Genomic DNA, 11,526 nt, shown 5'->3' with positions numbered 1-11,526 from the left:
CTGGGACTAAGACTAAGAGTTTGTTTAACCTCTTTTAAATAAATGCACTTATTTAGATAAGTGTCCTTAGCTGAGTCATATTATCTCTATTCCTTTTATATATCTTTTTGTAAGAAATTAAAAAATATATTTATACAGATCATCTTAAAAAACCTCTAAGACAAGAGAGTCTCGAATCCGAATTGGGACTGGGATTAGTACTAAGAATCACCTCCAAGTTTTATTACAAATCTTAATTGGGCTTTACCATTCAGTCACATAGGATTAAGTGTGTAAACATCATTATACTCACACCTTCCAAAAATGATAAAATTACATTTTAAATATTATTATTATTTTTTTATACATAAATTCATTAATTTAATTTTCAACCACTAATAATAATTTGGAATTGGAGTGTATGCAATGTGGGGGCACAACAACTATTGTTTACATTTTAATTATTAATTTTTTTTTACATAAATTCATTAATTTAATTTTCATCCACTATAATAATTTAGAATTGGAGATGCAATATAGGGCATAACAGCTATTGTTGTGCGGCAGATGGGTCCCATTTTGAGACCATAATTTAAATTGCTCACTTTTTAAGATATATTGAGAAGAACATACTTACAAAATATGAAATTAATCGGATATCGATAGATATTTCATCGAATTATATTTATATTTAGTTTTATATTTCAAATTACGTTTACTATTCATTTTTTTTTTTATTTTATATTTCAAATTGTATTTACCATTTAATTTTTAGATACAATTACAATTGATGAAATTGCTATTGATGTGTGATTAATTTAATTTTTTATACGCCGGTCATACTTATTTTTCTCAAAAATTGAATACTTGATAATAATGAAAATAAGATCCTACACTTGTCATCTTTTTATATTATTTCAATGCATCATTTTATGTGTTAATTCATTATTTGATGTAATGGGTTCCACCACTCATATTTATGTCAAACAATGTGTTAATATAAAATTTATAATTTTATGTTAAGTGATTAAAAAATAGAAACATGCATAATATATGGTGATGGGTGAGTAGCATGAATAAGTGATGCCTAGGAGCATGGAATAATTTTTCCATTCAAACAGGGCATTTTCTAGTTGAAGAGCAACCGAAACACTAGGAGAGGGTAGGACTGCAATGAATAGATTTGTTCTTAAATAGATTTGAGTTGGGCTTGATAAGTGCTCATTCGAATATAGTTTATTAAATTTTTTTTTGCGTTTTGAGCTCAAATTGAAACTCGTTAAATTTTTAATAAATAAGTTTAAATATTCCAAAATTTAGCTCGTTTAATATTTATTATTTATATATTAAATAATATAAAAATATGTATAAAAAACAAAATAAATATGTTATTTATATAATAGTTAACTATACATAGTATATTTATATAATAATAGTGGTAGATATTATTAATTTGGTAAAATATTGACTTTTTTTTAGTATGTTTATATATATTTTATATATAATTGTATAATCAAAGTTTGAATTGTAACTTTAGTTTTATACATAATTATGAATTTATAAATTTTTTAGTTCGTTAAGGCTCGTGAATAGATTTGAGCTCGAGTCAAATTTAAGCCAACTCAGCTTGAGTTCGGTTCGGTAAATTTTTATTGAGCTTAAACGCAAGTTCGAACTCGTTAAAATCTTAATAAATAAATTTAAATATACTAAAACTCAACTCGGCTTGGCTTGTTTGTAGCCCTAGGAGGGAGGGAATGGGTTATGCTAGAATCCCAAATAATTTATCAAATTTTTTACCAAATCTATCACATAAGTGTGGCAGGTTTGCGTTGATCACACACCTACATCAGAGATTTGGTATAAATTTTAGTAATTATTTGACATCCTTAACATCTTGGGGTACCTTGTCTCCAGTCTGCAAAGTGGACAGGAAGGTACTGTTGGGCTTGTGAGGTTCACTACGGGTCCTGTTTCGATAATTCGAACCGTTCATTATGTAGAGCTCGTCGAGTATTTTATCTTTGTAAAACATCACGTTGATTGGATATCGATAGTTACTTGATCGGATCATATTTTTGTCAATAATTTATTTTGAAAATTATATTTATCGTTGACAGAAATCTGATCCGATCAAGTAGTTATGGATATTTGATCAACGTGATTTTTTTACAGGAATAAAGTACTCGATGAGTTCTATTTATTGAATAATTTGAATTATCAAAACAAAATCTGTAATAAAACATCACAAGTCTAATAACACAACCCAATCTGATAACGGACTGGAGAGAAGCTGACCTTAAGAGCATCAACATCAGCCTCTCTACAATGACTTTGAAGCTATTATAGAGAGCAAAAACTGTAAATATGTGCTCCATTAGACTCGCTATAACCTTCATTTATTTTGCCTTTGCTACAGTGCCTTACCTAATGAAGCGAGTCACTGTTCATAGGTTAATCAATTTTTTATTATATTTTCTGGAGCAAAGCTGGGCCAAAAAAGTCATGGTCGGTCGTCCACCCAGATGTCCCGTGAGTGCCTGTAACAAAAGAAGGAAAATGCTCAAATTTAGCCTGACCAATTATCTGCCCCCAATGGGTTCGACCTTGTATTGCGGCTCAACAGTCTCGTCTTTCTCTATCCTCCTCTCTCCTCCATTGAAGGTGTATGCAACTTCAAGTTCTTCACCAAAATCATCATCATCATTATGTACAAGTTATTGACTTGATCCTTTGGTTTTATTCATTGAATCTGTTCATTTTAAATCTCAATTACACTTTTGTTTTTTTTTCATTTGGCATGAGTTTTACTCTTTTTACTTGATCTCATTGCTTTGGTGCTTTTATGATATTTTTATAATATTATTTTTTGGTTTTCAATTTACAACTCTAATCATATGATTGGGTCTTCCAACTTAAAACCTAAGATATAATTTTTTATTTTCATGTGAAGTTTCTAGAAATGGGTTTTAATTTTATGAGGAAAAGAAGTGAAAACAACTTTGCTGTCTGTGTTATCTAAAATCACAAGATATGGAGATAAAAACTCAAGATGGTTCAAGGTTGAATGAAGAATTTTGATGTTAAACTATCTGTGAAAACTCATATTTAAACTATTCTTGAAAAAAAAAAATTAATTAATTAATTAGTTTTAAATTAACCAAATCCTATCACTTACAAAGATCCTATTAAGAATAATAATTTTGTGGGTGTTCAATATTTGTTGTTTATTCAATATAATAATTATTCTTACTAAATACCTTAGATAAAAATCTTAGTGTATCAATTTTCAGAACTCATACAAATACACACACACAAAAAAAAGAAAAAGAAAAAGAAAAAAAAGAGATGTTCGTAGCTATGCCACCTGCTTGTTTGCATGGTGGTATAGGAACCATAAACCACCATCCCTCTTGGAATTTAGGGAAAGAAACCACCATCCCTCTTGGAATTTAGGGAAAGCTTTCATTCTTGGAACTTTGAGAAAGTGAGCAAGATAAAATAATGAAAAGAATGGAAGGGAGAGAGAGATGTCTTCAACTAACATTTTATATATATATATATATATGCATGCAAGCCTTCCTTGTGCATGCAAGCATTCGGTAGAAGAAAAAAAAAAAAAAAAAAAAAAAAAAAAAAAAAAAAAAAAAAAAAAAAAAGAGAGAAATCTCTTAAGCAACCAAGTTTAGTAGTAGGAGAGGAAGAAGAGTAGGAGGTTAAGAAAACCAAAGTTCTCAACCATTTTATCACCCTACTACTAGGTAAGAAAACCCTCTCAATCCTTTCATTTTTTTTACATAATTGAAATTTTCAGATTGTGTACATATGATACATTGTCTAAATTGTGCTGAAGATAATTTATGTTGAATCTGCCAGCATGTTGCACGAATTTTTAGACAATTTTATACTCAGAATTTCGAGATGATTTCTTCTACAAAGTTGTTGATAATGATGTCTAGTTTATCCAGAAATTTTTGGAAACAATTTTCGAGCTTTCTACGAATTTATACAAATTTTTAACTAAATCTGAAACTGTGTTGAGAATAATCTGTTTTGAATCTGCCATCATGTTACCCGAATTTTTAGATAATTTTATACTCAAAATTTCGAGATGATTTCTTCTACAAAGTTGTTGATAATGATGTCTAGTTTATCCAAATATTTTTGGAAACAATTTTTGAGCTTTCTACGAATTTATACAAATTTCTAACTAAATCTGAAACTGTGAGACAGATTTTACCATGTATTTGAAAATTTATTTAAAATTCTATACTAAGCCAAATCTGGTAATTTCTAACTAAAAGATGAAATTTGAGAATTCTAGTTTCATGATAAATTTTTAGATTATGGGTTTGATCTATAAATTTAAGCATGGAATTAATGTAAGGAAATGTGACAAATCTGTGTCATAAACACCCTTGGAATTTGTTTAGAATTATTTATAAGTTATTTTTGGAAAATGCTTTCTGAAAAATAACCATAACATGTTTATTGAGTATCCTGTAGATTGATATGAATTTTAGAGTTGTATAAGTAATGTATTTATAATTTTATTTGCAAGATATATACTCTGAAAATTTTTCTGAACAGAATAAAATCACCACTTTAATATTATGCTAGTCTAATTTTGTAAATCAAAAATTTGTGCATGTGTGTATTTAGGGTTTAATTCTTGTATCTAAGTTATTATTTCATACCATGGTTTAAATAAATTGTTTATTTAAATTCTGTACTTTTATTTAGTATTGTGTGACACATGCAATATTTTATGATTGAGAATTTTAATGAGTTGGTATAGCATTACTTGTGATTAAAAATTTGAGATTATTTGTGATTAATATCAAAATTAACTGAAATGATTAACGGCATATATAAAGTTAACAATTGACGGTTAATACCAGTTGTTCGGGGTGAGTCTTGGTTTAAAGACTGTACGGAATTAAGAGTTGACGGTTAACACCGGTTGTTCAGGGTGAGCACTGGTTTTGAGAATTCTCACGTAAATTGTGTTGCGAAACTCTAAGATGGCACGAGACTTATTTGACCCATTTTCGGTATTCGGTTTTGGAATAAGGGTGGATGTGCAGGTGGCACACAGGGAGGTTACTTACCCCTGGCAGACTGTTTCCTTGGGGCAGACCACGGATGCCACTACTTGGGTATATAACTCCGGATGTGGGCATCCCTGGTAGTTACAGTTGGTAACACTTAAATATTTGACCAAGGGAGGGTTTCAAATTAACCGTTGCCATGCTTAGTGGTTGGTAAGTTAAATCTCTTTGGTGAGATTTCGAGTGTCACCTAATTTATAAAAATTACTAAAATTATTCTAATGGTTGTAATTTCTGTGTATAATTATAGGGAGATTTACCAATAAATCCCAAAATGTAAACTTATGAACCAATTGGTCCCATTTTTATTCTAGTAAACTGTTTAGTCCCATTTAATTGTGAGGGACGTAATTACCCTCATCTAACTGTTGCTCACAAATACACAGATACACATACACACACAGATACACACACATAGATACATACACACACACACACAGAGATACACACACACACACCAGATACACACACACACACAGATACACACACACACACACAGATACACACACACACAGATACATACATACACACACACAGAGATACACACACACACACAGAGATACACACACACACACACAGATACACACACACATAGATACATATACACACACACAGAGATACACACACAGATACACACACACAGATACATACATACATTACGAGGGGCAGACACACACACACACAATAGCTAATCGATGCGACGCCATTGCTGACCCATCAGATCTTCCTGAGCCGCCGGTTCGTGCGTCGCCCGCCGAGCTTCCGCGGTAGTCGGAGAATGATGCGCGAGCCGAAGTTGAGGGTAAGAGAGGCGACGGCGGAGCAGATCGAAGAGAAGCAGAGTGATTGGGCGTACTCGAAGCCGATCGTGATTCTGGATCTGTTGTGGAACTTCGCGTTCGTGTTCGTTGCTTTGTCGCTGTTGATGGTGAGTCGGAAGGAGTTCGATTTTACTCTTTTTTGTTGTGTGGAAGGGTTTGGAGGGAACGAAATTTCAGAGAGAGAGAAGCGCGGGTGAGCTTGCAGACAGAAGGGAGGAAGAGACAGAAGGGAGGAAGATGGTGAAGTGATGGTGAAGTGAGGGATCACATTGATGGCCCCAACAGTATATGGAAACAAAACAATAATGGGTAAAATTATCCACACAGGTACACTAAATATGAAAAATAGGATTAACAAGAAATAAACTTCCCCACTGATAGGACTTATCCGAACAAAAGAATAAAGTTGGGACTAATTGGTTTAATAGTTTGTGAAATGGGATTTATTGGTAAATTTTCCATAATTATATTGTTATCTCATGTTTAGAATATTATTTTTCTCTTAAAAAGAATGGTAGGTTGGTTACGTTTTCTTACTGTGCTGCAAAACTCATGGCATATATTTTGTTGCCCTGGCGTTTCATGCCAGATTATGTTAAAGAAGGGACTGAGGCTGAAATTGGAGCTGCTACCAATATCGAACCTTGGCTGACTTAGAGTCAAGATTTTATCGAAATAAAATTCTGTTATCTCTTGTATTAGGATTTAATTATGTTGTGACGTTGGGTGTGAATTTATAGTTTTATTTTGTTGTTGGACTTTAACTATGTAAGAACTTAAAAGTTCCTAATTAGTAGTTAAAACTTTATCTAACAAGTTATCGTTATTTAAATCTTATGACGTTTCAAAAAAAAAAAAAAATTAGGCGTCACACTATCCAAATTTTAATCCAAGTTATTTCTGTGATAATCTCAAGTTTGAATGTTGTGGGATAAATCTCAGCTGCGTTCTTGAAATTCATATATTTTCACTTGTCCTTGTGAGATAATTTCGTTTATATTTGCTTGTTCATAATTCTTTTTGCTTCATTATTTTTTTCTTAAGTTTTCTTCACTGTCTTAATTCACACCTTTATCTGTTCATTTCTTTATTTTCTTTGGCATAGTTTGGGAAGTTGGTTTTGGTAGGTTAGGGGCTAAAATAGTCACAAAAAATAAAATAAGCTATTTTAGCCACAAAAAAATAAAATATCAAATCCAACCCATAATCATTACACTCTTTTCTCATAAAAAAAAATCAAAAAAGTCAAAAAAAACTAAAAAATCCTTTCCAAATCAGACTTTTTAGTCCCAGATTAAAATAGTCAAAAAAAATTAAAAAGTTAAAAAGCCAACCCACTTTCTAAACGGAGGCTTTATTAAGTTCTTTTCACACCATTGTTTTTGAAAAAAATAAAAGAATAATATTTTATTGAAATAGAATTTTAGAATAGAAAATTTAATGAAATGTATATATAAAAAAGAGAGTAACTAAAATATAAAAATAAAATTTTAAATTATAATTTAATTTAAAATTTACTAAATTGATATGGATGACATCTTCGGAGAGAGAGTTACAAAAAATGTTTGGAACTTTTTTTTTTTTTTTTTTTATATTGACCATTGATATGTGTGTAAAATTTATTTATATAAATTTTACATTATTATAAGTAATTGAGATGAAAATAAAAAATATGTCCTAAATCTCTAATAGGGGTGACGTCCACTGCTCCTACTATTTTTTGGTTGGCCCATTTTTTTTTTTTTTCGTTCCCTTACTGCCCTCCATGTGAAGGTAGGGTGCTGTAGGGTGCTGGGGTCACCCCCTCGGGGTCAGCGGTGCCGGGGGTCATGTATGTTGGCGCCGCTACCACAATTGAGGGAATTATTTACTCGCTCGCTCTCTCTAGTTTTATCTATCCTGTCCTGTCCTGTCCTGTCCTATCCCGCACTAAAATCTCTCTCTCTCTCTCTCTCTCTCTCTCTCTCTCTCTCTTACTCTCTTTCACACAACTCACACAACCTCTCTCCTCTGCAGCCCATAACCATGGATTCCGAAGCTGGCAAAGTCGAAATGTTCTTCTTCCCATTCGTGGGCGGAGGCCACTTAATCCCCATGATCGACCTCGCCAGAATCTTCGCCTCCCATGGCGTCAAAGCCACCGTCATCACCATCCCCAACGACGCCGTCGTCTTCCAAAACGCCATCGCTCGCGACCAAAACTCCGGCCTCGACATCCACCTCCACCCCCTCCCTCTCCCCCCCGGCCAACACCTCCAAACCATCACCTCCGTCGACATGTCCGCTCCTCCATTCACCGACACCTCAATCCTCCAATCCCCACTCACCCACCTCCTCCTCCTCCACCGCCCTGACTGCATCATCGCCGACTCTTTCCACCGCTGGGCCGCCGACTCTATCGACTCCATCGGCATCCCCAGACTCATCTTCAACGGCAATTGCTGCTTCTCCCGCTGCTGCGAACACAGCATCAAACTCCACGCCCCTCAGTTGAATTCAGACCCCTTTGTGTTGCCGGGTCTTCCTCATCGGATCGAACTGACGAGATCTCAGCTTTCGATTTACGCCCGATCGGGAACTGAGTTTCCGGGTAAGCCGATGAGAACGGAGCTGAACAGTTTTGGGCAAGTGATGAACAGCTTCTTCGAATTGGAACCAGAGTATGCTGAATACTTTAGAAATCAAATGGGGAGGAAAGCATGGATTATTGGTCCCGTCTCGCTGTGTAATAGAAATGTTGAGGATAAGGCTGAGAGAGGCCAGAAATCCGCCATTGATGAACACAGCTGCTTGAATTGGCTCGATTCGAAGAAACCCAATTCTGTTCTGTATGTGAGTTTCGGGAGCTTAGTTCGCATGAACCCCACACAGCTCCTCGAGCTCGCACACGGACTCGAGGCTTCCGATTGCTCCTTCATATGGGCTGTAGGAAAAATCCAAGAATCCGCCGGAGAAGATGAGAATTGGATTCCGGATGGGTTCGAAGAGAGGATGAAGAAAACCAATAAAGGACTGATAATCAAAGGTTGGGCACCGCAGTTGCTGATCTTGGAACATGCTTCCGTGGGAGGTTTCATGACACACTGTGGATGGAATTCGACGTTGGAGGGTGTGTGTGCCGGAGTGCCGATGGTGACGTGGCCGCTCTCGGCGGAGCAATTTTACAATGAGAAGCTGGTGACTGACGTGCTGAGGATAGGGATTAAGATTGGGAGCGAGGAATGGGCGTCGTGGAATATGGAGAGGAAGACTGTGGTGGGGAGGGAGAAGGTGGAGGCGGCGGTGCAGCGGTTGATGGGTGGTGGTGAGGCGGCGGAGATGGCGGCGAGGGCTAAAGATTTGGCGGAGAAGGCGAAGAGAGCGGTGGAGGAAGGTGGGTCGTCGTATAATGATGTGGAGGATTTGATTGAAGAGCTTAAGTCTCGCCGGAAAACGGAAGCCACCGCCGCCGACGAGAAGGCACAGTGAATCATGGTCCGACGTTAATATGGGTGGGAAAATTATGGGGAAATTACCTCTCACGGGTAGCTTAAAAAATAATTACAAAAACGTGATAAGTTTATGATTTTAATTTTTATTAATTTAAATAGCAAGTTATATCATTTTTGTGTATTTTTTTTTTATTAAATAAAAGAAGATAAAGATTTGTTTAAAAGGGAGTTGATTTTTTAATTATTTTAGTTTAACGTTAAAAAACCTCGTTTATGAAACATTTTTTAATTTTTTATAAAAAAATATATATAATATTTTATCTTATTAAATCAAAAAAATAATTTTATTTTTTACGACTAAATTAGTCTCAATCTTCCCAGCGAAGCCTAAAGTAAATTTATGAGTCGAATGGGATAGAACAAGTTTTTTTCAAATTTAAGGTCAAGTTTGAGAAGACTAAAAAAGTACATTTTTTGTCTTTTTGGACTAAAAAATTGAGGTTGAAAATATGGATGTTTGGGTTAATTTTTTGACTTTTTATTGAAAAATGTGTAATAAAAAATTATAAAAATTGATTTGTAGGGAAAATTTTGAATTGGGAGTTGTGCAGTCGTAATTGTTGACTTTTGGTGAATAGTGTTAACTTTTTAACTTTTTGAGTAATTTTTTGACTTTTTGACTTTTTTAGATCTTTCCAAACTTGACCTAAATATGAACTTAATTAATAGGTATGAGCTGAGAGCTCCTGTGGTTGGTTATTTGAATTATTTATTTTATAAAATTTTTAATATATATTATGTATAAAAAAAACTAAATCAATTTAATAATTATATTTTTTTTATTTATCACATTTATTTATTAAAAAAATAGATAATTTATTTTCTTGAACGCATCTGATGTCTATTTTTTTTATTATAGATAAATGTTATAAATTAAAAATATTATAATAATCAGAATAATTTAATTTTTTTTATAAATAATATACTCACAAAATTTTATAAAATAAATAATTTTAATTATTAAAATGAGATCCTAGCAACCATCACCAACACAAACATAACAATGGCTAAATTTATAAAATTGAAAAAAATCCAACCCATAAAACATTGTAACAAGATTACAAAATCTCCAATTGCTGGGCCATTCCTAATTGCTTGTCTGACTTGCTATATTTTTCGTTTTTTAGTAGAGTTTTTATTTGGAAAAATTACAATTGAGTAGTATTTTTATAAAATAATTATAAATTTATAAAAAATTTAAAAATAAAAATAAAAATATTTATAAAAGAGAAAATTAATTTAACATTTCTTTCTAATTTTTAGTAAGACCATCTCTAAAGTTGCATCAGACTCAGCATCAAATTTGAATTTGATGAAAAAAGTCACCTTTTCCCTCTCTAATGTTTTCACAAAACTGATATCAAACTGAGAATGAAACAAAAATTTCATCAAACTGAGAATACGCGTAAGATTTCACCATTTTACTGTGCAAGAACTTGGAGGTGGGGCCACCGGTCAACCGGCCGGTTGACCCACCAGTCGACTGGCTCCTTTCAAATAAGTAGGTTCAAACAGGATCCAAAAGGTTCAAACAGGCTAAAAAAAAATTTCTTCACCTTACCGGTCGACCGGCTGGTCATCCCACCGGTTGTCCCCAGCCAGTATTATTTTGATGCAATCGTTGGAGGAGGTAATACCAAATTGAGAAAATCACTATTTTTTTCATCAGATTTGATGAAAAAAAAAGTTCATCGTTAGAGATGCTCTAAAGAGAGAGGCTCATAATATATATATTTTTTTGTAGTCTTAAATATTTTTATTTGTAAGAATGTAAGATTTGAATAAGTATTAAAATGGTTTGACTCATGACATGGGCTAGTCTTAACAACATCCATAAATAATGGTTTAAAATCTAAACATCTTAGAGATGCCCAAATACTAGCATTCACATAAGTGATTGGCACCGATTAATTTTGTACCACTGAATTAGCTCTAATAAGTTGAAAAATAAAAAAAAAAAAGAAAAAAAAAAAGGAGTAAAACGTCCCATCATATAAGACCTATATCAACATTAAAGCTATTAGTGCTCCTCTTTTAATAATCTCAACCATTTTTGTTTTTTTGAAACATAGTTGAGGTGTGATGATTAGACACCCATGAACAATTTATAGACATGGATTATAA

At 33.4% G+C, this 11,526-nt stretch overlaps 1 protein-coding gene across 1 annotated transcript; it reads left to right on the top strand.

Moving 5' to 3' along the window:
- The first annotated feature begins 7,705 nt into the window (after window positions 1-7,705).
- Window positions 7,706-9,566, top strand: LOC114265748 (abscisate beta-glucosyltransferase). Its single transcript, XM_028206573.2, has one exon. The coding sequence runs from the start codon at window positions 7,745-7,747 to the stop codon at window positions 9,377-9,379; it is 1,635 nt and encodes a 544-aa protein (XP_028062374.2). The 5' UTR covers window positions 7,706-7,744; the 3' UTR covers window positions 9,380-9,566.
- The last annotated feature ends 1,960 nt before the right edge of the window (window positions 9,567-11,526 follow it).

Source organism: Camellia sinensis, chromosome 3, assembly GCF_055761805.1.
Source record: "Camellia sinensis isolate YWXY chromosome 3, ASM5576180v1, whole genome shotgun sequence".
NCBI lineage: Eukaryota > Viridiplantae > Streptophyta > Magnoliopsida > Ericales > Theaceae > Camellia > Camellia sinensis.
Note: the sequence above shows the minus strand (reverse complement) of the source record. Positions and strands in the feature narration are given on the sequence as shown.

Coding starts and splice junctions, on each gene's coding strand:
- LOC114265748 (XM_028206573.2), top strand. CDS start 7,745: ATGTTGGCGCCGCTACCACAATTGAGGGAATTATTTACTCGCTCGCTC.